Here is a 27,816-nt window from a genome sequence, read left to right as displayed (position 1 = left end):
GCAAATTTGGATGGAGCGATAGCAAAAAATATCACGGATTTTTTTTTATTTGCGTCCAAAATGACTATTATATAACATCTACACTATAATTAGTGTAGATGTTATATAACATATGTATAAAGTATTATATATATTGCAGCTAAGATTAAATGTCAGTCTTGGCACCTTTAAAAATATGAAGAGGGTCCGATAATATAACGATTATGTATATTTGTGTTATCTTTGGTTATTAATATATAATTTAAATTATATTAGGATATTTGGAATATTAATAGTTCTATCTCTAAATCTTCCGTAATTAAGTTTCACAAAATTAAAGGAAGATTTTAAAGATTTAAAATGCAATTTGTTTTGAGTGGTAAATTGTAATTTGTAGTGTAAATTGTCGGTCCGTCGGTGGTCCCGTGGATGTCATACAAGGTGGGAAACAGCAAGATAAGCAGCGATACTATTCCCAAGGCGGGTTGACATTTACAGGCTGCCGGTTGTAAAATCACAGTGAAGTTGTCAACATTTTAATGTTTATTTTTAAGCTGATCCCGGATTTTGAGGCGTCTCAGGCCCCGGCGAATGCTAAGATGTGAAAAAGTTATAGTTTAACTTATCACTGTAATACAAAACCCATATAACATTATTGCTTTTGACATAAACAAAATTCATTTCAATAAATCCGCACCATACATTCGAGTTTCGCAACTCTGCCCACCCCGTAAAGAATAAAGACATAATATTGTATCTGTATATTGCATACGTTCACTGGTTGGTTGAAAACTACCCTATTTTATTTTAATCTTTCAATTTACGTCATATCGATGCAGTTTCGTATAGGATATCGCGACGAGCGCGTCACAAATTCACCACGCGTGCCTGCCAGATGATACCGGCGCGATAAAAACAAATGAAGCTCAGGAGAGCAATGTATTGCAAACGTTTGTGTCGCGCAAAGGCAGTCGCGGCCGTGACAGTGAGTGACAAGGAGTAACCTTAAAAATAAGACCCTAGTGAACACACGACTGTCGTTTTGATTGATTTTAAAAGGGCATTTCCAAAGCGAACTTTTATATTATTATAGAAAATAAGATATTTTTAATAATTTCAAATATTTTTTGCGTTTTAAAAAAGTATTATAAATTAGGATGAGCGCAAACGTGTTACGGATAACTCTAGTGATGTGTGTTGGTGTAATGATGACAGATTCACAGAGCTTAAGGAAAAAGATTTATATGACGGTGGTGAGTTGTATTTAAAAGTTCAGTATCAAAATGATGCGTAGATTTCTCAAAAGAGACAGAAAATACACAACTCTTTGACATTGAGAGAGCAGATAACTGATGTCCATACTTATATTATAAAGAGGAAATATTTGTATTTTTATTTGTAAAGAATAAACTCAAAAACTACTGGGCCGATTTTGGTGTAATATGGGACAGAGATAGGCGAAAACTTCAGCAGTGACATAGGCTACTTTTTATTAGGGTTTTACCCGGGCGAAGCCGGGGCGAGCCGCTAGCCATTAATAAATTATTACAAATATAGAGGGTTAATAATGCTATCAATAATTTAGTAAAAAGTTAATTAACGAAGCAAGAGCACTTAAGTAACCTTAAACAACCCAAATAAATAACGATTTAGCCATTAAGTCAACCTATTTTGATTTACAAACTTAATAATGAATTTAAAACATTGTGTTACTATATTTACTATATTAATATTACTGAGCAAACAAACGGCCCACCTCATGTAAAGTGGTCACCGCAGCCTATGGACGCCTGCAACACCAAGGATGTTTTACATATTATTTCTTTCAGTTCATAATTTAAAAACTTATCAATACAACTATTATTATATCCGCAATAAGCAAACCCCACGGCTTAAGGGCGCTCACACACGTCACAAAACTTCGTCGCTATGTGTGAATGAAATTACACGAAACGAGATAAAAACACATGATACCAGGTAGAGCAAAGTATTACAAGCACGACAGCGGCCGTGACAGTGACACTTGCGACCCCCAGAGATTTATTTTTTAGCCAAAAAAAAAGTTCGCATTTACTTTTTTTAAAGAAAAAAAAAAAGACTAATAAAATAATAGTAGACACTATTAAAATAATAGGTCAGAGAATAAGTATAAGTTTTATCTGTTCTATTTATTCTATATTTAAAAAAGAACATATTTTTTATTCTTACCATTAAATGGCCTAATGTTTCTTAAATTTAGTTCCTATTTTGTATGTATGGCTGTTGGTCTTTCTAATAAATAAAAATAAAATAAACATTTTTACACAAAATATTTCTAAAATGCACGTATAAAAAAAATTTCACAACATACAATGACCTCTCAAAGTTTTAATTTTAGCCAGCCAGTTTTAATTATAGGATCTGGATGTTCGAAAATTTTTGAACATAAAATAAAATTAATAAAGTACATATTTTGATATGAAAAGCAAATAAACTTTTTTCTGACTTTAAACTTATTACATCCCCAGAAATTGTAGTTTAAAACAAACCACAGAACATTAAACCTAATGTGACGTCGATAGAAAAATAAATTAACGAAGAAGGAATAACAATAACGGTAAAATGGACGCAAAAGTTTTTGGTGTGAGTGTTCTATTTTGTGCTATCGTGATGCTGGCAGACTCACAGAATGTGAAGAAGGAAATTTATATGACAGTGGTACGTACAGAAAAATATAACACTTTAATTTTTTAACTTCGTTAAAAGTTTTTAAGTTTCGAATTTTGAAAGATTGAAAGATTATGGAAAATTAATCTAAGTTGTATAAAACAAAATCACACAAACCTATGTAAAACCAATTAACTGACAAAACGATAAAAATCCATTTTAAAAAACAAAACAAAAGTTGAAAATTATGTACAGTATAAATGTTTAAAAACCAAATTTAACACCGAAATTTCCACAGAAAATGCGATAGGAAACATCATCCTTACCTTTACATATTGTCAAAGTCCTGTGCCGCGTCTGTCTGTCTGTCTGTTCGCGATAAACTCAAAAAATACTGCACGGATTTTCATGCGGTTTTCACTGAGAAAATAGTGTGAAACCTTCCTGAGGAAGGTTTAGATTTACATAATTTATTGTATTTTTACCCGAGCGAAGCCGGGACGAGCCTCTAGTTCTAAATATAGACTGAATACCTACGATATATCTTGTTTATAGTGATCTATTATATACATAGTGTACTGAGATATTCTAACGATGCAATTACTACAAATAGTCGTTTAACAATAATACTAATTTTATGAGAACCACACAACAATGAGTTGATGAAAGGCTGTCACGTGAATGACGTACAGACAAATTATATATAGCGACGATATCATTACTCTCAAAGGAACGAACACCTGTAATGCAATGTTTTATGTAAAAAGTGTTATTTTATGTTGTGTATATGTACCTACCTTATCTTTGCAGTTAATGCCAAAGTTTTGAGAATTTCAATTTTTAATATTATTATTCCAAAAGGTCAATAAATCATTATTGAGCATTTAAAACAATAATATATGTAACTAGCGGCCCGTCCCTGCTTCGCTCGGGTGAAGACCTTCCTCAGGAATCACACTATTCTATTGGCAAAAACCGCATGAAAATCTCTAATAATAATAATAGTCTGCTTGTAAGCTTTCTTCTTGTTCATCACTGTTATTCAGACAATCTATTGCCGAAGGTTTATATATACATTATATACATAAATAACCCCACCCCGTGCGAAGACGGGCCATGTCGATAGTGATTACTAAGTTATACTCTCTCTGATCTGAGCGTAAACTCAAAAACGACTGCACAGATTTTGATGCGGTTTTCATCAATAGTATGATTCCTGAAGGTTTACATGTTTAATTTATTAAGTTTTTACTCGAGCAAAGCCGGGCGCGCCGCGAGTGCTATTTAATTTAATAAATGGCGCTATATAATATAATAAATTATATTACATAATCGAACACATTATTATTATATGTACATATGGGCTTTATAATAAATTTGAATCATTCGTGATATTTACAACGTTCACATAAATCAAGAGCAGTGGTTATTTACTACAGATAACGGCGGAATAACAAACAAAAAAGTTAAAATATTCAGTAGCAACGTCGCAGATGGCACTGCGCATACAAAATGTGAGATATTTATATACATATAGAATTAAAAGTGGGACGAGACTCCAAACTGCTTCTTTAGGGTAATACAGATAAACCATAATATTTCCATACGAAACGAAAATACAACAAATTATCATACAGGAAGTACAAGCATTATTAATACACTAGCTGTGCCCTGAGGCTTCGTTCCCGTGGGAATTTCAGGATAAAAAGTACCCTATGTATTATTCCAGGTTTTCAGATTTCCCACCCGTGTACCAAATTTCATAACAATCTGTCCAGTATACGAATGAAGAGGTAACAAACTTACTTTCGCATTTATAACATTAGTTGGGATAAATACTGTTTATATTAAAAGGAATCTGATCCAGCAGACTCCATTTTGATAAATGAAATAATCAATAGCAAAAAGTTTATAACGCTGGTATAGCAACAAATGTCCTAACAAAGTACTTAAAGTCATAATAAAAACGATGATGGGTGAGAACTATGATCTATCTGGTTCATAGGGTCATGGAGAGATCAATGATGTATGTATATATATATATATATATATATATATATATATTCTAACGATGCAATTACTACAAATAGTCGTTTAACAATAATACTAATTTTATGAGAACCACACAACAATGAGTCGATGAAAGGCTGTCACGTGAATGACGTACAGACACAAATATTTATAAGTATATATATATATATATATATATATATATATATATATATATATATATATATATATATATATATATATACATACATCATATATATATATACATACATCATATATACATATATATATACATACATATATATATACATACATCATTGATCTCTCCATGACCCTATGAACCAGATAGATCATAGTTCTCACCCATCATCGTTTTTATTATGACTTTAAGTACTTTGTTAGGACATTTGTTGCTATACCAGCGTTATAAACTTTTTGCTATTGATTATTTCATTTATCAAAATGGAGTCTGCTGGATCAGATTCCTTTTAATATAAACAGTATTTATCCCAACTAATGTTATAAATGCGAAAGTAAGTTTGTTACCTCTTCATTCGTATACTGGACAGATTGTTATGAAATTTGGTACACGGGTGGGAAATCTGAAAACCTGGAATAATACATAGGGTACTTTTTATCCTGAAATTCCCACGGGAACGAAGCCTCAGGGCACAGCTAGTGTATTAATAATGCTTGTACTTCCTGTATGATAATTTGTTGTATTTTCGTTTCGTATGGAAATATTATGGTTTATCTGTATTACCCTAAAGAAGCAGTTTGGAGTCTCGTCCCACTTTTAATTCTATATGTATATAAATATCTCACATTTTGTATGCGCAGTGCCATCTGCGACGTTGCTACTGAATATTTTAACTTTTTTGTTTGTTATTCCGCCGTTATCTGTAGTAAATAACCACTGCTCTTGTTTTATGTGAACGTTGTAAATATCACGAATGATTCAAATTTATTATAAAGCCCATATGTACATATAATAATAATGTGTTCGATTATGTAATATAATTTATTATATTATATAGCGCCATTTATTAAATTAAATAGCACTCGCGGCGCGCCCGGCTTTGCTTGAGTAAAAACTTAATAAATTATATATGTAAACCTTCAGGAATCATACTATTGATGAAAACCGCATCAAAATCTGTGCAGTCGTTTTTGAGTTTACGCTCAGATGAGAGAGAGTATAACTTAGTAATCACTATCGACATAACCCGTCTTCGCACGGGGTGGGGTTATTTATGTATATAATGTATATATAAACCTTCGGGAATAGATTGTCTGAATAACAGTGATGAACAAGAAGAAAGCTTACAAGCAGACTATTATTATTATTAGAGATTTTCATGCGGTTTAAAAGGAATCTGATCCAGCAGACTCCATTTTGATAAATGAAATAATCAATAGCAAAAAGTTTATAACGCTGGTATAGCAACAAATGTCCTAACAAAGTACTTAAAGTCATAATAAAAACGATGATGGGTGAGAACTATGATCTATCTGGTTCATAGGGTCATGGAGAGATCAATGATGTATGTATATATATATATATATATATATATATACTTGCCTATGAACCATATATATATATATATATATATACTTATAAATATTTGTGTCTGTACGTTATTCATATATATATATATATAGTTACCTCTTCACTCGTATATATATATATATATATTATATACACAGTGGTGGTGGTGTAATGGTTAAGACGCCCGCCTTTGGATCGAAAGGTCTCAGGTTAGTATCCTGCTCGTGCCATATGAGTTTGTATACCAATCTGACTCATACAGTAGTTTTCATAGACCACCACTTGCTTCCGGTGAAGGAAAACATCGTGAGAAAACCTGAACACTGGTGGACAGTTTTAGTTCTCTAGTGTGTATGCGACTACCTGCCGCTAGATGGCGGCAAGTAGGCGTAAAAGTCATGTCAGATGCCTTTACGCGACTTGAATAAAATCTGACACCAGTGTTAGCAATAACACACTCGATATGATGATGAGATGAAGGAGAAAAATCAAGGCTCATATTGCTAATTGCTACAACACGAGACAAAAATGATAATTGAAAAAGAAATGATTACAAAGATTCTACAAGACAACTGTCGTCATCATCACGGGGTGCCATCTTCGAAACGAAGTTTGGAGCCATTTTCAGTTGAACCATAATTAAGACAAATTAAAATGAAACTAAGATTTCGAAATGAAATTCAAATTCATAACGGGTAAGCAGAAAGAGAATAATGTTATGACTTGTGGAAAGAGTTGCCAAAAAACAAGCGAAAATGGAGATGTATGATAGAAGCTATGATAGATAGAGAGATATGATTAGGAAAAAAAAAAAGTAGTTTGTAGCTTGTGAGAAATTACTGAAAGTCTGACGATTATGTGGATGACAATAATGTTTGGCCCAAGCATGGTGCAGTATCCTCATAACATATGTAATTGGTTTATGATATTATTACGTACGTGTTGTACATTTAGCTTTTTATTTTATAAATATACGTATATTTAGTGTGACAATTTTCAATAATTTTATTGGAAATTCAACTTTTATTTTATTTATTCATTCAAATTTTGACATTTTTAATAATGATGTAAATTCGTCCTCCTAATTTTTAATATATGTATAAGACCTATATTTGTTAATTGACGTCCTTGGAGAAAAGGCTGCGGTGAAGTTTGTTGCGCCGCTTCTTCTTCACCTGCGCTTTGGAAGCCGGCAGTAGACTTAGTTTAATTAATTTTTGACGTCAATAAGTGATGTATATCATCCTAAATTGAATAAAGAATTTTGAATTTTGAATACTATTTCATATAAAAGTTGGGGATCACTTTTTAATTTACCATAACGAGTTGGGCATTTTTTGACATAATAATATTTTTTGACATACCTGTTTTTGGGCATACCTTTTCAATGAGCATAATTATAGTTTAGGCTGAAGTATTTTACCATAATTATGACTATCTATTACCTACTGCTACACTTTAGCATAAAGCTAAAGTGTAGCAGTAGGTTGCCATCCATAAGCCGCCTATATGCTTTAGAATATTATGCATATGGTAAGTATGTCCTGAAACATTGCGTGATTTCCCACGGGAGCACATATTTTTTCGCGATGAAAAGTACGCTATATGTCCTTCAAACTATATTGTATGCAAAATCTCAAGAAAATTGGTTGAGTAGAGCTTGAAGAAGTAACATACAAACTTACTTTTGCATTTATAATTGGGATTGTGATAAAAAAACAAATTAACATGCAACATTAACGATGATCAATGATAGCAGATTACAAGACGATATGTTTATTATTACAATCAATATTAATAAATAATTATTTGACGACCTCAGTGGCGCAGTGGTAAAATTCTTGCCACTGAACCGAGAGGTCCCGGGTTCGATCCCCGGTCGGGTCATGATGAAAAATGATCTTTTTCTGAATGACCCGGGTCTTGGATGTTTATCTATTTATGTATTTGTTATAAAATATAGTATCGTTGAGTTAGTATCCCATAACACAAGTCTAGAACTTACTTTGGTGCTAGCTCAATCTGTGTGATTTGTCCTAATACTCGTATATTTATTTATTATTTATTTAATTATAAATTACTCCGTCAGGCTTCGCTCTGGTAAATCCATAAATAAAAGTAGCTTATATTACAGCTGCTGTCATTTCGTCTATTTCTGTGCCATTAAAATCGAAAGTTTTAAATAAAAATACATATATTTTCTCTTCATTATTTTATAAATTTAGTACCTATAGTAGATATATGTTATATTCCATTATTATTTAACACCTTAGACATAAATACTTAATATCTTGTTACTTTTGTGTTCATGTAGCACTTAACACCTAACAGATACAAGACACACCAGTATCAATGAATCAATCATTACTATCCTTAGAATTATTTTAGTGTTTGTTTATAGATGTGAGAAATAAAATTATTCTTAATTAAATTCTATTTTTAAACAGTTATATAAGACTAGTCTGATGTTCGGGACTTATATCTGTTACGTCCATTTCATTGTCAGCACATTCACTATTATTCATCTATTATATGTGTTTTTTTAATTTTAAATGAATTATTATACACAGTATAAACAGTATTTATATACAGTACATACGAGTATTTATTAAAATTGACAGTATTTCCAATCCCTGGTTCAGTTATCAAATGTTTCATTTGATATTACGTGTCGTATATTATATTGATACAGTGGAATTTTGATATAGTGGACTTTTGATATAGTGGACTTTTGATATAGTGGACTTAAAGCGACCGGAAGTAAAATTTTAGCTACTATTCCGTGTACCATGTATGTATGTACTTTCTTATCATGGCTAACTTTTACAGTAACTTGTAAGGTCACGCGAATGACTATAAAAAGACGAACAATGGCTCACTGCGATATTCAGCTCACGTTTATACTCATTATGTCACAAAGACGAGTGCGGATTCTGAATTAGAATGAGACAATTCGCGTTTCCTATAACGTCAGGATTTGTAGAATATACACGTGGGAATATTAATATAAAAAAACTGGTATGGTATACTACTACTGGTACGGTACTATATACATTTAAAACCAGTGGAAACATTCAAAACCGATGGAATGCAATTTAAGACTAACTAAGACTCGATTTTTTATTAAAATTCTAAATATAATCGGGTATTTAAATTGACTACAATACATTAATATAATTAAGCACAATTTGCTACAGTTAAACTTGAGTTTAAACCTCAATTTAGATTAGCATCAAAAGCTGGTTCGATTAGTGCGGAGCGTTTAGGTAAGTCTAAAAAATGCGAATTCTTTATTCTTATATCTAGGGAAATACTATGGACACGAAATTGATTTTTTCCCTGATATTATTTTCGAAGTGCATCAAAGGGGCATCAAATAAAAAGTTGTCCTATTGCCTATTATCATGAATCATATAAATTTTGTCAATTTGCCAAGAACATTTATCGTATATTACAGAAGTAGCTTTTAGATAATTTTGTCTACATACAAAAGAGTGGATATCGAATTTTCCAATGTATACAATAACAAATTACATTAGCGTTTTAAATAATGCGGAACGCTTTGTAACTACAAAAAAAAATAAATACGATGTTTTGGCTTCCTGTGGCCGATAGCATCAGAGCAATCATAATAATGACACATAAATAATAATTCATTTAATAATATACGTATCTCGATGGAATATTATAATTATAATTGGTTAGATACATAGGGCCAGAAAGCAGATTCATATAGATGGAAATAACGATATTTATTATACTCCCCATTCATAGCCCTTGCTTAATTTTCAGTATCATTATGTACAAGGTTGCTTTACAAAGTTTGATCAAAGGTTTAACCGACGTAACAACGTCGGCTATTATAAATTGCAAATGCAATAAAAATCTGTCTTTAAATAAATTCTAGTTGAATATTAGAATTTATATTACATTTGTAATTTGTTTGTATTTTAAGCTGGCATAGGTTTTTATTACATTTGTAATTTTTAATAACCGACTATGTTAAGTCGGTTAAACCTTTTATCAAACTTGCTTATTTGACTGAAATTCTTGAGGAATCTAAATTATTTTGAAGGTCTTGATGCTAAAACACCAAGCTACCTCAGTTTTATTTTGTATAAGAAAACATCGACATAGGTTTCTTAATTTGTTTACGACAAAAGCCGAATTAATTGGAAGCACGCGTGTGTGCTCAATTTGCGCACTCATTACATAAAAATGCGCCATTTAGCGACATCTCGTGCAAATTTCCTTGTTATTATTATTACTGTCGATGCATTGTTGTAAACTGTTTTACATTCAATAGCAATCACGCCGTACATGCCCTTTATACATTGTGTCGACTCGTATGTTTATTTGTTAACAAGGCACTCCCGGCTCACTAGCGCCACCATGTCATTTCTTTCAATTAATTTTATTTCTTAGCGAAAAATAAAATAATCTTTGAAAAATAACTAGGTGTTCGCCACGAATTGTAGACCTCGCGAACACAATAAATTTTGATGAGTTTTTACATAATTGGGAATATTTCAAAAATGACTTAACCGATTTTGATGCCGTATTGACAGATCCTACATACCTTTTAAATTTCATCAAAATCAGACCAACGATTCGAAAGTTATCGCGTTACATACATACAAAAAAAAATATTATTGCCCCAAGTTGACTTGTAGACAATGATATACTGGATAAAGTATTTTATTAGAAACTGTAATGGTTTTCCAAACAATAAAAATATTTAAATAATGTAATCACAATTTGAGTAAACCGAAACCGGTGAGTTTAACCACATTGTATTATAGAAAAATATTGTATTGAAAAATTAAATTTAACTAATGAAGTTTGTTTGTTGACGCATTATCTACATGGACCGATTGTTATGAAATTTGGTACACGGGTAGAAAATAACCTGAAATAACACAAGGGACATACTTTTTATCCCGAATTTCGGGAGCGAACCCCGGGGCGCAGCTGGTAATAAATAAATTTCATTTGAAGAAAAACAAGTCAAATTCGCAAACAAAAAGCCACTCAAAAATTACTCACTTGATAAAAACAATAAGTTTCTAATGAGGTTAAGTAGGTATAAGCTAATGTTTATAGAATACACGTTTCTTGTATTAACTATTGTAAGTTTTTACAACAATGTCAATCCACTAATACAAAGGCTGCTCCTTTAACCGATTATCATTATCGCCATCATGTAAATATCAGTTAGTATAAGTATTTAGCTGCACGCCACTCTGATTCAAAGTTTACTTTTGTATATTTTCAATCAATCATTATGATTACATAGTATAAAACAAAGTCCTTTTCCGACGTCTGTCCGTACATATGTATGCTTAGATCTTTAAAACGTCGCAGCTGTTTTGATGCGGGTTTTTTTAATAGATAGTGTGATTTTGGGGAAGTTTAAAGTTTCCGTGCGGTCATCTCAAAGCCGAGGTAATAGACACCAGTTGCAATTCAATTCAATTCAAATTATTTATTGCATCCTTAATGTACTGTATACAGGTCATAATTTACAAAATAAGGAACAATTAAGGACCCTGTCGGGCGCTGCAATGGGAGAAGGGCTATATATTTGTTTTGCTATCTATTTTATGACAAACAAGATAGAGAATAATGTGTATTTCGTTCATTCATCGTATTTATTTTTTAAATTAATAATATTAAAAATAAGTATTGTATTTAATTATGTGTATTATTGTACTATTTAATTTAATTTAATTTAATTTAATATATTAGGACAAATCACACAGATTGAGCTAGCCCCAAAGTAAGTTCGAGACTTGTGTTATGGGATACTAACTCAACGATACTATATTTTATAACAAATACATATATAGATAAACATCCAAGACCCGGGCCAATCAGAAAAATATCATTTTCCATCATGACCCGACCGGGGATCGAACCCGGGACCTCTCGGTCCAGTGGCAAGAACCTTACCACTGCGCCACCGAGGTCGTCAACTATTTATTTCATTATAATTATATCTCTTTATTGTTTATCATTAAAATATTTCAATAGTTAATTATAATAATAGTTATATGTCAATTGTTATTTTTTTATAAGTTAGTTATATAGTTAGTTAATTCGAAGTATGTTTTTGCCATTACAATGTAATATTGTCTTCTAAATATTCATTTATTGTGTAGTAACATTTTTTTGTCAATAGTTCTTCTTCAAACTTGCTTCAGAAATGCTTTTGTACTCTCTACATTTTCGATGGAATTTGGGTGTTTGTTGTAAATCTTAGTAGACATTACGAGAGGGCTATTAGAATGAAGCTGGAGTCATGATGTTGGCAGCTGTAGCTTGTTATGGTGTCTGAATGTATATTTAGATACTATATCTTTTCTTTTTTTGAAAAACTCTGGATATTGCCGGACAAATTTGCATATTTGTAAGATGTAAATGCATGGTAAAGTTAAAATGTTGAATTTTTTGAAAAAGTTTGAAAGATTTGGGTAGGTAGATGAGCTGTTGACAGTACCTAGTTTTAACTAGTGGTACTAATTTTAACCAGTGGACCTTTTGATTCTAAAACTAGAGCGCTTTCGTTTTAGAATCCACTGGGTTTGAAACGTACTCCAAAAACTATAACTACCTCCTAACTATTTTAAACCTGAAGTACGTTCAAAATCACTTCAAAATTACATCGCGAGGACACCGGCACATTGCTTGACAGTTTAAGTCCACTAGTGTGTATGCCATTACTAGTCCATAGACGCGGTAGGTAGTCGTAAAAAGCGTCGCGTCAGACGCCTTTAGGCGACTTGAATAAAATCTAACACCAGTGTAAACAACTTTAAAATTAACATTAAAAAGTTATCGGCAAGACCGGATCAAATGGAAAAGCCATGCAGAGGCGAATCAACAACGCGTGATACATAGATAAGGAAGATCCTTTCAGCTCAGATTTCCTTTCAGCCCCAGCTAATATCTTCGGCTGGATATCCAGTGGAGAAGCACCGGGCCAAAACTCCAGACGGTTACATCCTACAATTACACAGGATTCCGGCTGGCAGACGAACTGCGAGGAGATCCGGTAGTCCTAATGCTAAAGGGAAGAAGGCGGTACTCATTGTGCATGGGCTGTTGGGAAGCAGTTCAGATTTCGTCATCATGGGACCAGAAAGGAGCTTAGGTAAGACCGCTTTCGTTATTCTCTAATTTTGTCCCAACTGCCAACGTCCTACACGAAAATTACATGCGTTATTATTGACTCTGATCATGGAGATCTCGTGAACAAATTCTGACAGAAAAAACATCGATAAAACTAACTTTTATAAAAACCTGAATTAGGTTTAATGTAGGATACTCTTAAAAGTACTATTGCAGATGTAGATGAAGGGTAAAATTTAGATCAGTTCGTCGGGACTATTCGGGACGGACGATATTATAAAGATTTAGTCCTAATGCTAGAATTGATTTTTTGAATTTTGAGAGTAGGATCAGGATTTTTGCTACCAATTGTGAAAGAACTTCTTCCTTTCTTAGATTGACTTATAATTTTATATCTGTTCCGTTCTAGGGTTTATCTTAGCTGATGCTGGCTACGACGTATGGTTGGGAAATCTGCGGGGTAACGTTCACACGTCCCATCAAACTTTGAAGAGGAATAACCCAGAATTTTGGGCCTACAGGTACGTAAGAAGAAACACGTAACATTAAATTTTAAAAAACAAACACCATATTTATTTGATTTTTAATGAAGTCGAACATGCAATCTGATCTTATTTCTTTCAGCTTCCATGAGCATGGGAAATATGATGCGCCAGCTATGATCGACAAAGTGCTCAACATGACTGGTCTCGAGAAAGTCTTCTACATCGGCTACTCCATGGGCACCACCACTTTCTTCACCATGATGGCCCAGAGGCCCGAGTATAATGATAAAGTAATAGCATTTGTGGCTCTCGCTCCAGCCGTGTACCTGGATAACATGAGGTTCTTAGCAAACTTCTTGCTGAAGACTGTTAATTTGTCTGTAAGTATTATCGGAATGTATTAACGTATAGGGGTCAAATCATGTAGAAAACCAATAACTAGCTATGCCGTTCCCGCCTGGTTCTTGCAGAAGGGCGTCCTTGCAATCCCAGAAAGTGTTTTATTGACGTTGTCGGGCAGTATCTGACTAATAAGTATGTCGAAAACTGAGAAGAAAAAGTAAGAAACTGGAGTCTGATACTAAACGGCGGAGGAACCGGAAAAATGCTCAAATCGTAGAGATTGACATTTCAAGGTTACGGAAGTACGATGGATGAAATTGGGATGGCATATGGCCATGGGAAGGGGCGCGAAAAAAGGGAGACACTATAAGGAGCAATATTGTACCCCATTATGGAGATAAAGGGACGATTTTAATTTGGTGCCAGAGCGAAGCTTCTTTTAATTTGATGCTAGAGTGAAGCCTCTTTTAATTTGAGCTAGAGTGAAGCTTTTAGCCGCGTGGCTTTACCACGGGAACATTTATTTTTCCGAGATGAAGATAGCCGTATTTCAAACTACATGTATGCAAAATTTCTAGAAGATTAAGACAGAGATTAAGGTTAAGAAGATTGAGACAAAGCGTGAAGAGGAACATAATACATGTAATTTAACATTAGGATAGGATTTAAGCGCGTAACTAAGATTAATTTTGAACTGATTAATTTTGAACTTTGTTTTCAGAGCACAATGAGAGCGAGAGGCATGTTGTCGCTGGCTTTCGAACCAGGAACACTGGACTTCGTGGTCAGCAGCTTTTGCGCCACAAGGAACCCTGACGCGGATATGTGCATGAGATTAGTTTTCTCCATAGTCGGGGAGGACTATGAACAGAATGACTGGGTAAGAAACAGCCACGTGACTTAACATTCTCTTTCTAATCTTCGTCGCCGAAGGGAGAGAGAGACATCGCGAAGCCCGGCATCCGCGTAAAAACTAAACCTTACAATTTTCAAGATTCGGCTACCTGTCTAACGTCACACCTCCCTAAGAATACTATTGTTGCCTGTGATGTTAATAATAACTTTAAAAAACATTTGTATCTAATTGACCGAACGAGCGAAGCCACCAAAAATACATTTTTTGTATATTTGTATGCATGTATTTTTGTAACGCGATAACTTCCGAACCGCTGGTCTGATTTTGATGAAATTTAAAAGGTATGTAGAATCTGTCAATAGAATTTTTAAGTTCACCAAAATCGCTTCAGTCGTTTTTGAAATATACACAATTTTGTAAAAAAAATATTGTGTTGGCGAGGTCCAAGTTCGCGGCGAACAACTCATGTATTAAATCACATCGTAACTCGTAGAATAATAGTTACGATGTGATGTGAAACTCGTAGAATAATAGTTATTAATGATGTCTGCTTTCTAGTTCTGAAAGGTGTTTCTGGTGTTTTAAAAATAACAAAAATAACCCCGTATATGTTTTAGGATATGATGCCAGTGATACTATCAAGATTCCAGCCAGCTTCGTGGGGGCAATTGGAACATTTTGGAAAAATTGCCATCACAGGTAAACATAACATTTGAAAATTGGGTAATTTTCTATCAGCACTACATCATATTTTATATACTTTTTGACATGGTCAAAAATTACACAAAAAAAACATGTTTAAGTACTTTGTTATACTATTGGAAAAAAAAATATGTAAAAAACAATAATTTCATTCGACATTTATTCTCAGCGATGGTCGTTTCGAAATGCCAGTAGTTTATAGCTTTTTGCTATTATATTATAAAAAATTCGACGTGAAAATGTTTCAGTCTAATTTAAGAATAAATTATAATGATTTTGAATTAAAAAAAAAAACAAATCAGTCATTTGGTAATGGTATGTGCAAGTAATCAAATAATATACAATATATCTGTCAATTTCTAAATGCGTTGCGTATCCTAATACCTTTTGTTTACATGACAATGAATGCTCTTTTTTCTATATACCTAATGTATAGAACATTGTATTTCGAGATGACATTATCGTCATATTGCCCGAATAACATTATGCCAAAGCGAGTTTGTTACACTTAATATTGATTTATTTACATACTACACATAAATACATCACGGTACAGTAAAACATGGACATGTCAAGGGTAAATTAAGTTAACAATTATATTATTTCGTCCAATCTTAAATAATTAATGTAATATACTTTGCAGATGAATTAATCTACACATATAATAAAACTGTACGTAGGCTATGTCTGTACCTTCAATATAATGTTTTTATATCTGTAGTCCTGTACATATATACTATTATTATAGAAGTTTGTGAGTTTGTATGTTTGAGGCGGGTAATCTCTAAAACTACGGAACAGATGTCAAAATTAGTTTACCGTTAGAAGGGTACATTATCAAAGATTGCTATAGGCTACATTTTATTTCAAAATTCCCACGGGAGCGAAGCCCCGGGCAACATCTAGTATTAGATAAAAAATCAGGCACTGACTACGGGTTGACTATATTTTTATACTATATATTTCAGGAGTTTTCACGTCATGGGAGGACGGCCTATGGGGCGCCGTCAAGCCATACAACCTGTCCAACGTGGCCGTACCTGTCTCTCTGTTTTATGGAGAGAATGATCAGTTGACTGAAAAATCTGTAAGTTATTTTCTATACTATTTATCATGTTGCAAATAACCACAATATTGCCACAATCTGACGCCACAAACTGAACGGTGTTGCTGAAATATTGTTTTATTTTAATTGAAACTATCTTTAGCTCACTTTTTAAGTCCAACATACTTGGTAAATATAGGCCCTAAAAAAAGAATAGAAACATTTTTTTTTGTGTTTAAATAACCACTAGATTCCTATACATGAATTGGATTGGTTTAAAAACTAGTGCGGCACGAATAGGATTTGAATTGGGAACTTTTCGATCACAGGCGGACGGTCTTAACCACTAACGCTCCATCCAATTGACATTGTTAAATAATACAACTATAACTGTGACCATAAGTACAAATATTTGCTGGGAATCAAATCTAGGACCTCCAAATAGTAGATGAGCATGGTGAGCAGTATGCCATCGGAGTTAACAAATCATAACTAGTGCATTCACTGATGGAATTTCAATATATGATAATCTAGCTATTAAAAAATATATGTGACAAATAAATAACTCTGTGTCCACAGCAAGTTCTCAGGCTGGCTGCAGAGTTGAACAGCACCGGTGTGCTCGAATCCTTACAACCAGGTTGTTCCTGTCCCAAGTTTAACCACCTGGACTTTGTGTTCGCGAAGGACGTCGGCAACTTAATCAACAAACCGCTCGTCAAACACATAAATATGTTGATCAAGAAATATGATAAGGATTAATGTGCTGTTTTATTTCTTATTTATGTATATCTTTCTCATCTGAGCGTTTTCCCGGTTTCCTAGTCAGCCATTGACCATCAAAGCTCAGCTTTCCTACATTTTCATCTTCACTAGTATAAATCCTAATGAGACCAGCGTCTCGCTCAAGCTTCGCTCGGGTCAAACCATAATAAAAAGTAAAAGCCTATGTCACTCCTGAAAATTTTATCGAAATCGGCCGAGTAGTTTCAGAGTTTAAGTATTACAAACAAAAAAAAAAACAAAAACACAAATCTTTTCTAGTCGCACCAAGCAATTGAAGCCTCGACGAAAAAAAGATTTAAAAAAACAAATCTTTTCTCTTTATAATATTAGTATGGATGGATTACTATGCTTCCATTGCTCATCAGAATTATTTTGTATACTCCTTTATACAAACATTTTTGTTTTGTATCATTTAAGTACAGATGACATTATTATCATACCATCTCCAGTATAATACAATGGGGCTTCAAAGGTTAAATTCTAATTTAATATCCTCTAGGATGAGTTTCTACCTGTGCATATGGCACAATTTGTCTTAAGTAGATAGATGTATTTTTTTTTTATTTGTTCACTAATCGACGGCCCACTAATATTATTAGAAGCACCTATATTGTAACAAAAATATTTTTATGACGGTTAAGTTTATTTTAAAGTCACTATTTGCCACCTCCAATTAGAAACTCTAATCTGTCACTTCATTTAAGTGGAATCTTAAATTGTGTTTCACATCGAGATATATATATATATATATATAACCTGTTTTGATATACCTTTTGACTATGTACATTATGTACTTTTATATATTATTAGAAAGAAAAAAAAAACATTGTAAGAAACAATAATGGTAAGCTGATCTGTCATGATAGGGACCAACACTGTTCAAATGAGTTTCTTTCGGCATTTCTTCTCAGCAGTGGTCGTTCCGAAATGCCAGTAGTTTGTAGCTTGTGAGAAATAACTATAAATATTGACGAGAACAAGTGCCTGTGAAGGTCTAATTTCTGAATAAATGATTTGAATTTGAATTTAAATGATTTGAATTTGAATTTGTTTTTATTTAATGCTCAATCAGATAGATCGCCGTGCTGTACTGTGATAATACCCAAACAGATTATTATTATTTTTATTCGTTACATCTTTTATATTTTAAGTTGTTGTAGTTATTTTGGCGGTGGCGCAGTGGTAAAAGATCTTGCCTCTGAACCCCGGTCGGGTCATGATGGAAAATGATCTTTTTCTGATTGGCCCGGGTCTTGGATGTTTATCTATATGTGTATTTGTTATAAAATATAGTATTGTTGAGTTAGTATCCCGTAACACAAGTCTCGAACTTACTTTGGGGCTAGCTCAATCTGTGTGATTTGTCCTAATAGGTAAGTAAAAGGTAGGTATTTTTGTTGTATTTTCCTCCCAGTTGTTAATAATGTTCATCCATCTTGACATGGCTATTTTGATAATATTATTGTAGATATGTTTCACAGATTTATCTCAAAAATACTTTTCTGGTAGTCTTTTTCTTTATTGGTATCACCTTTTGTAGGATATCCAATGTACCTTTTTAATATATATTTTTTAATTTTTAAATTTATTTATATGTTTACTAACAAAATTTTGTATGAGTCTTGATGCTCGAAATAAAGAATATTATTATAATATTATTAATATTAAAATTTTATTCATTTCCTGTGATGTATGTTAGTATGCTATGAATAAATTTATTTCTGTTCTATTTCAAATACACTTTGCAACCAACTTTAAATCTTCATATAATGATCCAGCTGCATTGATAATGTATGAATTTTCATAATTACCTAGATTAAACATATATTTTACAAATTTGTTTACCTTGTCATTTATCCTATTGGTCTAAGTAATTAAATTGCAAGAATTGAATTGAATGTAAGATTGTAGTGACCAACAGTGAACCAAATAAATAAAATACCTTCATATTTTGGTAGGTACCTGCCTACTTTTCGCTAAAACAATATAAAACCTGCTGAAGTTGTGAAGTTGCAAAAAAGAAAGAAAAGATACCTTTGTAGGGACAACCTTTGTTGTGACATTTGGTGGTTTGACAACAGAAGCATGCTGAGCGACGACTGCTGGTTGTTTCACCTCCACAGGCCGAGAAGCAGGCACTTCTGTAATGGTAATGTTTCTACACGTTATAGGTGTAGGTATAACGGGATATTTCGTGTCGAAAAAGTGGTAAAATGCATGCTACGATACGTGAAATAGTGTTACCAAAAGATGTGAAATTCAAAAGGAACGAGAAACGAACAAAATAGCACACAACAAAATGTTTGTAACCTACCTTTATTAGGCATTCTTGACATTTGTTCTTGATGTTCCAGTACTGAATTGTGCGTGCTTCAGTACTACTTACTCTAGATTTGACCATGATTTACTAAATAGGTAGAAGCAAATAAATAATAACAATGAAAATACATAACGCACCGCGTTTTTGGTCTTCAACTTCAATTCTTCCTTCATTTCTTTCCTTTTTCGTTGCGTTAGGTAGGTACCTATACCTACTTCTACCTACCTACTTATTAATTTTTGTTTGTTTCGAATTTCGTTACTATGACTTTGACATTTAGATTTTATTTATTTAGATGCTTTAGACATGCTTTAGGCGCACTACGCACTTAGTTTTTCAAATTCGGAAACTTGAATGCCTTTCTTTCCTACGACAAGTTTTTTACATAAATACCATTTTTCCACAAGCTTTTATAGCATTTTATCTTATAGCATTTAACACCTGACAAAAACTCATATCCGTGCTGTAAACTGTTGAGGAGCTGTAAACGTTTGGAACCGATTCGGACTTATCATAATGCATTGTTATGGAAACTTAAGCGACGTGGGAAATTTCAACTATGTAGGCCAACTATTGGAAAAAAAATCGAACATCAAATTTGGGAAGTTTCCCCGAATAAAGGTCAATTTCCCGCGTTTGTGAGTTTGTATGTTGAGGTTTGTATGTTATAATCTCTGAAACTACCCATTACATTATCCATAACTACCCATTACATTATCCAAGATTGCTATAGGCTATACTTCATCTCAAAATTACCGCGGCAGCGAATCCCGGGTAGCATCTAGTAAAATATAAAGCTGCTTGAAGTTACATGCGAAAGCATGATACTTTGGCCATACAACGGTTTTAAAAAGAAACGGTTGACTTTACGTTTATCTATCAGTTTTGACCATTTGACATATTGTTGACAAGACAATTGTCACTTACTATACTGCCCTCTCTTCGCCTTGCCCCTTTCCTTTCCGGTATTGATGATAATTTTCTGATAAAATTAATCTACTAATCCAATTTAGTTTTATTTGTATGTTAATGAAGGTTAGGTAGTGTTCGTGTATTAAGTTTGTTACCATTAGCAAAGCCATGGATCTGCATAGGCCAGTGGATCCGAATAAGGTAAATGCTAAATCATAGATACATATTTCCTTAAATAACATTCCAAGTATTTACTAAAAATATAATTTAAAATGTGTTTGCTTTCCGTAGACCTACGAAGAATTGACTTCGGAAGAAAAATTGAGGTAAGTGATGTATTTACTGTGCTTATTTTAATGGAACAGAATGCCTTATGTTATACGAAATTACTGAACTTTTCCCCCATTTTAAAAGACGTAACAAAATATACCATTAGTTTTTACTAAGTAATTGCATCATTGTTTGAATTATTGTAGAGCTTCAATGCCTGCTCTTATACATACTAGAATAGTTCAATTGTGGCTTCATATGTTTAAATATTTCAAAATTGACACACTTTAATGCTTGTTTTGATAAAAAAAATCACCTATTTTTCAGATATGACCATCAGAAACTTCATGAATTACATAAAGGGCATGAGTCTATGCATACAACTATGATTTTGATATTAATTATGACACTAATCATAGCACAGGTTATAGTGGTTGAATGGAAGAAGAGGCATTACCGATCTTATGCTGTAAGTAAATTATGCCATTCAACTGTACTTCTTCTGACATGCCAAAAATGGTTTAGGGGGATGAGGAGGTTGGGGAGGGAAGTACCAACTCTCTCATAAAAGGTTGTGGCCCACTCGCCTCTCACCAAATCCTTATTAGATTGTGACAGAAGAAGTAAGGCTCTATCCACTACCAATTATTCAAACATTTGAACAGGCTCCACCCTATTTCTCCATCATTCATTGATGTTTTGATGTCTGTCAATGGACCAAAAAAATTGTAATGCGTTTCATTTATGCCGACTTACAACACAACAATGTTAAAACCTATGGAGAACAATATAATGGTAGTCACTACATCAGTACAACAGAGTGGGCCCCCCTTGCCACTTCTTTTATAAAACTTTTTTTGAGAGTAAAATAGTTTTTAGATAACTACTCACTTTTCAGTTTTTCACAATGTGCGCAATGTGGTCCATACCAGTCCTGATGAGTGCCAAGAACCACTGGATCCGATTCATCGTCGTCTGGACAATATTCACTCTCCTCACAGCTCTTGTTATTAGGAAGTGCTCAAATAAACCTATGTCCGTAACTACGCCTAGGTAGGAGTACACAAAATAAATTATCTATATTTTTTTACATTAATAGCAATTTATAACTTTGGTTATTGAAGTTTACATTATTTAATATATTATTATTTATAATAATGTGCCAGATATGTCAACTTTTTTCAACTGATGCAGCCACGCTGTCATTACAATTTTTCAAATTTTTTTAACAAAGACAAAAATTATTAATCTGTGTTGTGAAGCGGTGGTGGTGTAATGGTTAAGACGCCCGCCTGTGGATCGAAAGGTCCCAGGTTCGAATCCTACTCGTGCCACATGAGTTTGTATATCAATCTGACTCATGTATAGTAGTTTTCATCGTCCACCACTTGCTTCTGGTGAAGGAAAATATCGTGAGGAAACCTGCACACTGGTTGGTTATTAACTTTTGTGTGAAATGGAGAAGGCAATGGCAAACCACTCCATTAATATTGCCAAGAAAGTTGTGTGTGTTTCATTCCACGTAATAACCACGACCCTCAGCCATGAGGAATACGACTATGAAGAAGAATGTCAATTTTAGGAATGTTTGATTATGGAAATGTTTCATTCCTCAAAAAAAAATTGATGGATCGTAATGACAGCGCGGCCGTAGCGGTCGAAACGCTCTGAGAACCACTCTCATTCATCAAACGCCTTCTTTTTAGATTAGTATACAAATGGTTTTACTTCATATACAAAGTTAGCTGTTTCCTCGGCGTTGTGGGCTATGTTACAATGATGTTGACGTTCGTGGGGGTCAACATCATATTTGGTCAGAAACCGCAACAGTGGATGGACCCGGCCCTCATGTTTTTATTCTATGGACTTTACTTTGGTGTTTTGGGAAGAGATGTGGCCGAGTATTGCACGGACAAAATGGCCGCTTCTATAGGGGTAAGTTTTTGTTACTTGCTACTGTATTAACGTTATATAATCAGTCTACTTCCATCCATGTTAGCACCTGAATGAAGGCATAGATTGTACTGTGTCATTGGTGTCGTAAAAGTTATGTCAGATGCCTTTATGGGAGCGTGAATAAATTCTGATACTAGTGTTACAAATTAACACACTCGAAAAGAAAAAAAAATTGGTGTTGTATTGGTTTATGGGAGCGTCAATAAAATCTGATACTGGTGTTACAAATTAACACACTCGAAAAGAAAAAAAAAAATGGTGTTGTATTTATTGGTCTTTGCCGTGTCGACACGCTTATAGAAAGACTTAGATAACGTCAAAACTGCTAAATGAATTTTCAAATAATAAGTACTTCATTACTATTTACTACTAAGTACTTAAACACTTCAATATTTCTAACACTCAAACCGTGAAATAAAATCAATAAGCAAGTTTAATTCTGGAGACCAAATGTATTGGCATATACCTACTGCTTGAGTTTAACTCATTGCCAAGTTTGCTAAGTGTTATTAGTGAACGAATACTTGCTCACTTTATTAATAGATAAAATGTGTATAATCTGTGGCTTAATGATGACACTTAATGTGTATATGTCAACATTAAGCAGTGTGGTAGTTTACTTTTAGCACCTTATACACAACATTGACAACAGCTACTAAGGAAGTTTTATTTATATAAAACTAATAGTTATTTAGAACATAACACTAAGATTGCCAAAGACTTTACGAAACAAGTTGTAAAAATCACTATGATATGATTTTGTTAATCTCTAACGTCTAAATATCCAATGAGTAATCTTAAAATTGGTGTTGAAATTGTAAAAAGCGCCATCTAGTCATAATCGTCTTACAGATAGTATTTGGTTTATTTGAAACATAGTAATGGCTTGCTTAGAAATCATAATAATTCGTTTGTTACTAATAACAGACTATAATACTAGATGTCGTTTGATCAATGCTTTATAAGCAATGTACGCGGCTAGGCCGTCTCTCTTTCTCTTTAATTCTTCACCCGGTTTCGCACGCAATAAACATCCATCCTGGACACGGCCTTTTACTGGAAAAATCCCGCCAATTGGTATAAGTTTAGTTTTTCAAAATTATATTTTGCATTACAGTATTACACACAAGAAGGCATTCCCACGCGACAGCTGGAGAGCAACGTATGCGCCGTGTGCGGGAATCAATTGTTAGTCAACGTTAATGAAGAGGGAGTTTTAGGTGAGTTGTATGGGCTGACAACTAGGGATGCCGACGGTCGTGCGATGTGGATACGAAAAAGTGGGAACGCGTACAATGGGCTTCGATGCTCAATGGCTCAGGAAGAAACAGGGAAATAGCTCAGACGAAAGGGATTTGTATGTGTTATCATTTATCGATACAATAATTGTTAATGGAATTAGTAAGCAACTGATAAAACGTTCAGATGAGACTAGAGAATTCTAGGTGAGTTGTCTGGAAATGGTCTGACAACTAGGGATGCCCACGCGTAGTGGAGACGAAGTGGGAAAGTGGACTTTGGGCTCCGACGCTTAACGTCTGGGGAAGAAACTGAGAGAGTTTTAGGTGAGATATGATCTATCGGCACAAACATTTTTAAGGCGAGGTTAAGTATTTGCCGTTTTATTGATAAAAAAGATAAAGCTATATTATTTTACCCGAGCGAAGCCAGGACGGGCCGCTAGTTAATAAATAAATTCTGGTTCTCTTTAGTACTTGTTCGCCACGATCTTAGACCTCGCGAACACAATAATTTTGTACAAAACCGTGAATATTTCAAAAACGGTTTAACCGATTTTGTTGCTCCACGAACTTTAAAATTCTATGAACAGATCCTACATACCTTTATTAAATATATTAGGACAAATCACACAGATTGAGCCAGCCCCAAAGTAAGTTCGAGACTTGTGTTATGGGATACTAACTCAACGATACTATATTTTATAACAAATACATATATAGATAGATTAACATCCAAGAACCGGGCCAATCAGAAAAAGATCATTTTTCATTATGACCCGACCGGGTCTCGAATCCGGGACCTCTCGGTTCAGAGGCAAGCACTTTACCACTGCGCCATCGAGGTCGTCAAAATCAAAATTTCATCGAAATCGGACCAAGGATTCGAAAGTTATCGCGTTACAAACATACACACATACAAAAAAATATATTTATGCCCCAAGTTGAATTGTGTTCTAGCAGCCCGTCCCGGCTTCTGAAACACGTGTTTCATTGCAAATTTGAATGTGAACACAACACGACATACACCCACAGAGAACACGTACAAGCTGACGTGCGGTCACGTGTTCCACGAGTTCTGCATTCGCGGCTGGTGCATCGTGGGCAAGAAGCAGACCTGCCCGTATTGCAAGGAGAAGGTGGACCTCAAACGCATGTTCACCAACCCGTATCCTTTTCACATCACTGTCTGACAAACGTGTGTTATTTGTGCTTCCGCCCTAGTATAGTTCTATTGTTCTTTGGCATAACGATTTTGGCATACAATATTTTGGCATAATAGGTCTAAGGCATAATTGATTTTTAATGTTTTTTGTTAATGCATACGGGTAAAAGTGACATAATTAACTTTTAGGTTACGTTAGTTAGGGTTCAAATTGTTATGCGTAAACCATAATGGTTTACGTAAGAACGTTATGCTCAAAAATCATTATTATGCCATAGTAAAAGTATGCCAAGTCTAAATTATGACTTAAAATTGTATGCATAAAAATAGGGAACCTATAGGACCACTACATGTCCCGATGTCGGGGATAAGGGACACATAGCCGAGGCAGCTAATGCTGATACCTATCTATCAGTTGCTTCGGTTATATACCATATGGAATATTATTGTTACCTTACAATAATATAACAATAACATTCCCAAGGAGAGTTGACATCTGAGGGTATTTTAGCGCTAACCCTGGGCTTTGGGGGGTCACGGCTCAGAATGTAACCGATTCATCTATCAATTGAACTGAAATGTTGCATATACGTTTGACCTGATTGTGCAGCCAGGATTGGTTTCCAACGGTTCAACTCCTCAAAGGTTTAATTACATGATTTTTGTCACGCATTGAATGTATCCTATGAATATTATAAATGCGAAGGTTTATGATGATAATATTTGTTACTCTTTCACGCAAAACCTACTGGACGGATTGTTATGAAATTTGACACATGGGTAGAATATAACCTGGAATAACACATATGGTACTCTTTTTATCCCATAATTCCCATGGCAGCGAGGCTTCAGAGCGCATCTAGTATACTATATATAAATTTTTGTGATAATGTGAAAAGATTTAGTGTGAATTTCCTTAACCGCTATTCAGTTGGGACCGGCCTCACATATTGTATGGTCAGTTGCTGGACTGGATCAGATGGCTGGTGGCCTGGCAGCCCCTTATACTGTTTCTGGCCCAAGGCATAAATTGGATGCTAGGACTCGAGTGAGCGGAAACAGCAACTCTAAGGACTGTGAAATAAAGAGTCGAATTTCCGTTGGTTTTTCTACGGCAATTGTGATACTCGGATGTTATGTATGAGATGTGTCCATTTTAGTTTTATTTATTGTGTATTTATAAAAAAACATACGGTTTTAGTATTTTTTATTTATTTATTTGTATTTTTAAATATATTTTGCACGCGATTTCGTCGGCGCGCAATTTATTATTGGTTATGTCTCCGGTTCTAAATGGTATATTATGAAAAATCTGCGTCTTTTGTTTTGAAAACAGCATAATTACTACAGATTTATATATTACTAGCTCTTGCCCGTGGCTTCGCCCGCGTGAATTTATCTGCGAAAGCGGAACAGACGATTTTCATACAAACTTAATTTTTTTTCTCTGTCTAACACTGGCCGCGTTAACATTTTTTGTATTTTTTAGTGAAAGAAAGAGAACGAGACGAATATATTTTTAGCTTTTTATTTATTTACGGTCTTAGTGTGCCTTTAAAACAGATGGTATAATAATAATAATAATCACTATTGTTTGTTGCGAAGGAAAATGAACTTTAAGTACATGAACTTAAGGAAATTGATACGAGTCAAGATGAATATTGCAAATAAAGTTTTTAATTATTTTTAAATGTAATATTGACAAAAGCAGTATACGATATTCCATTTTACCTTTGCTTTTTTCAAAATTGAGAGCCTCTCAATTTTTCAAGATTTTTGTCTGTGGTTTGTGGGATTTAGTATTGAGGTTCAATTTGTTACTATGTGGATAAAGTGTTGTTAATATATTGTATGATGTGCACGCATTTCAAGGTTAAATTATTATAATTGTATAATTTATATGTATTTTTGATGATTCGGTAAATGGCGGGGTTTTCACGGTTTTCTAATTTTAAAAAATATTTTAAAACAATGTATAAATTATTATTGTGGTGTGGAGATAAATCGACTGATTTAGCTTAAATATAATGGGATGAATCGAAAGGTCTCGGGTTCGAATCCATATCGAGCCAAATGAGTTTGTATCAGTTTGTATACTAATCTGACTCGACGACTTTCGATGAAAAATATGAACAGGAATAAAAACTTTCTTTTTATAATATCACAATAATTCTTACCTATTATCTCTTTCACGATCCTAGTGTGCAATTTAATCGTTAAGAACGCAATTTTAATTACAAACTGGCATTAAATCAGTACTTATTAATGTGAACAATTCGACACGTACTGAATCATCTAACTTAATTATATTACTGGCTTACTTTGTTTTCAAGTCAGGAGGAAGCTCAGGTTATGTCGTGACAGATTTCTGATTAATTCTTCTATTTTCTGAGTCCAAATAGCGGATAAATTATATTAATGTAG

General features: G+C 33.7%; 3 protein-coding genes across 11 annotated transcripts in view; 2 read left to right on the top strand and 1 right to left on the bottom strand.

The window, feature by feature from the left end:
• crm (cramped) overlaps positions 1-20,124 on the bottom strand; it is a 43,952-nt gene extending 23,828 nt beyond the window's left edge. For 3 of the 6 annotated variants that reach the window (XM_053760534.1, XM_053760535.1, XM_053760536.1), the window contains exons 1-2: positions 19,846-20,083; positions 19,566-19,672 (exon numbers count right to left, since the gene is read on the bottom strand). In XM_053760534.1, the coding sequence (XP_053616509.1) occupies positions 19,566-19,672; positions 19,846-19,867 (129 nt within the window). In that variant the 5' untranslated portion in view covers positions 19,868-20,083. Of the gene's footprint in view, positions 1-19,565; positions 19,673-19,845 lie in introns of all 6 variants that reach the window. The other 3 variants (XM_053760532.2, XM_053760533.2, XM_053760537.1) reach the window with 2 other exon arrangements.
• Positions 666-18,888, top strand: LOC128678761 (lipase 3-like). 4 transcript variants are annotated; one of them, XM_053760541.1, is made up of 9 exons: positions 1,966-2,113; positions 2,487-2,676; positions 13,121-13,337; positions 13,725-13,836; positions 13,940-14,180; positions 14,864-15,022; positions 15,616-15,697; positions 16,669-16,787; positions 17,325-18,888. In XM_053760541.1, the coding sequence occupies exons 2-9, from the start codon at positions 2,581-2,583 to the stop codon at positions 17,505-17,507; spliced, it is 1,209 nt and encodes a 402-aa protein (XP_053616516.1). In that variant the 5' UTR covers positions 1,966-2,113; positions 2,487-2,580; the 3' UTR covers positions 17,508-18,888. The 4 variants fall into 4 exon arrangements, with proteins under 4 accessions (XP_053616518.1, XP_053616515.1, XP_053616516.1 ...); XM_053760542.1 differs by having other exon boundaries at positions 2,022-2,041; XM_053760543.2 differs by lacking the exons at positions 1,966-2,113; positions 2,487-2,676 and adding an exon at positions 666-964.
• A 633-nt stretch (positions 20,125-20,757) lies between the features above and the next one.
• Positions 20,758-26,895, top strand: LOC128678695 (uncharacterized protein). The gene is made up of 8 exons (XM_053760425.2): positions 20,758-20,964; positions 21,055-21,089; positions 21,361-21,502; positions 21,932-22,086; positions 22,740-22,968; positions 24,107-24,209; positions 25,263-25,395; positions 26,324-26,895. Exons 1-8 carry the CDS (start codon positions 20,932-20,934, stop codon positions 26,442-26,444), a joined length of 951 nt encoding a protein of 316 aa, XP_053616400.1. The 5' UTR covers positions 20,758-20,931; the 3' UTR covers positions 26,445-26,895.
• The last annotated feature ends 921 nt before the right edge of the window (positions 26,896-27,816 follow it).

The sequence above is a fragment of the Plodia interpunctella genome, chromosome 20 (assembly GCF_027563975.2).
Source record: "Plodia interpunctella isolate USDA-ARS_2022_Savannah chromosome 20, ilPloInte3.2, whole genome shotgun sequence".
NCBI classification, from domain to species: Eukaryota; Metazoa; Arthropoda; class Insecta; order Lepidoptera; family Pyralidae; genus Plodia; species Plodia interpunctella.
Note: the sequence above shows the minus strand (reverse complement) of the source record. Positions and strands in the feature narration are given on the sequence as shown.

Bases quoted from the DNA above. Each gene is read 5' to 3' on its own strand.
- LOC128678761 (XM_053760540.2), top strand. From the start codon at position 1,137: ATGAGCGCAAACGTGTTACGGATAACTCTAGTGATGTGTGTTGGTGTA. The intron at 13,338-13,724 runs GTAAGACCGCTT...GTTCCGTTCTAG, and splicing joins GGGACCAGAAAGGAGCTTAG to GGTTTATCTTAGCTGATGCT. The intron at 16,788-17,324 runs GTAAGTTATTTT...CTGTGTCCACAG, and splicing joins ATCAGTTGACTGAAAAATCT to CAAGTTCTCAGGCTGGCTGC.
- LOC128678695 (XM_053760425.2), top strand. From the start codon at position 20,932: ATGGATCTGCATAGGCCAGTGGATCCGAATAAG. The intron at 20,965-21,054 runs GTAAATGCTAAA...TGCTTTCCGTAG, and splicing joins GGCCAGTGGATCCGAATAAG to ACCTACGAAGAATTGACTTC. The intron at 22,087-22,739 runs GTAGGAGTACAC...CCTTCTTTTTAG, and splicing joins ATGTCCGTAACTACGCCTAG to ATTAGTATACAAATGGTTTT.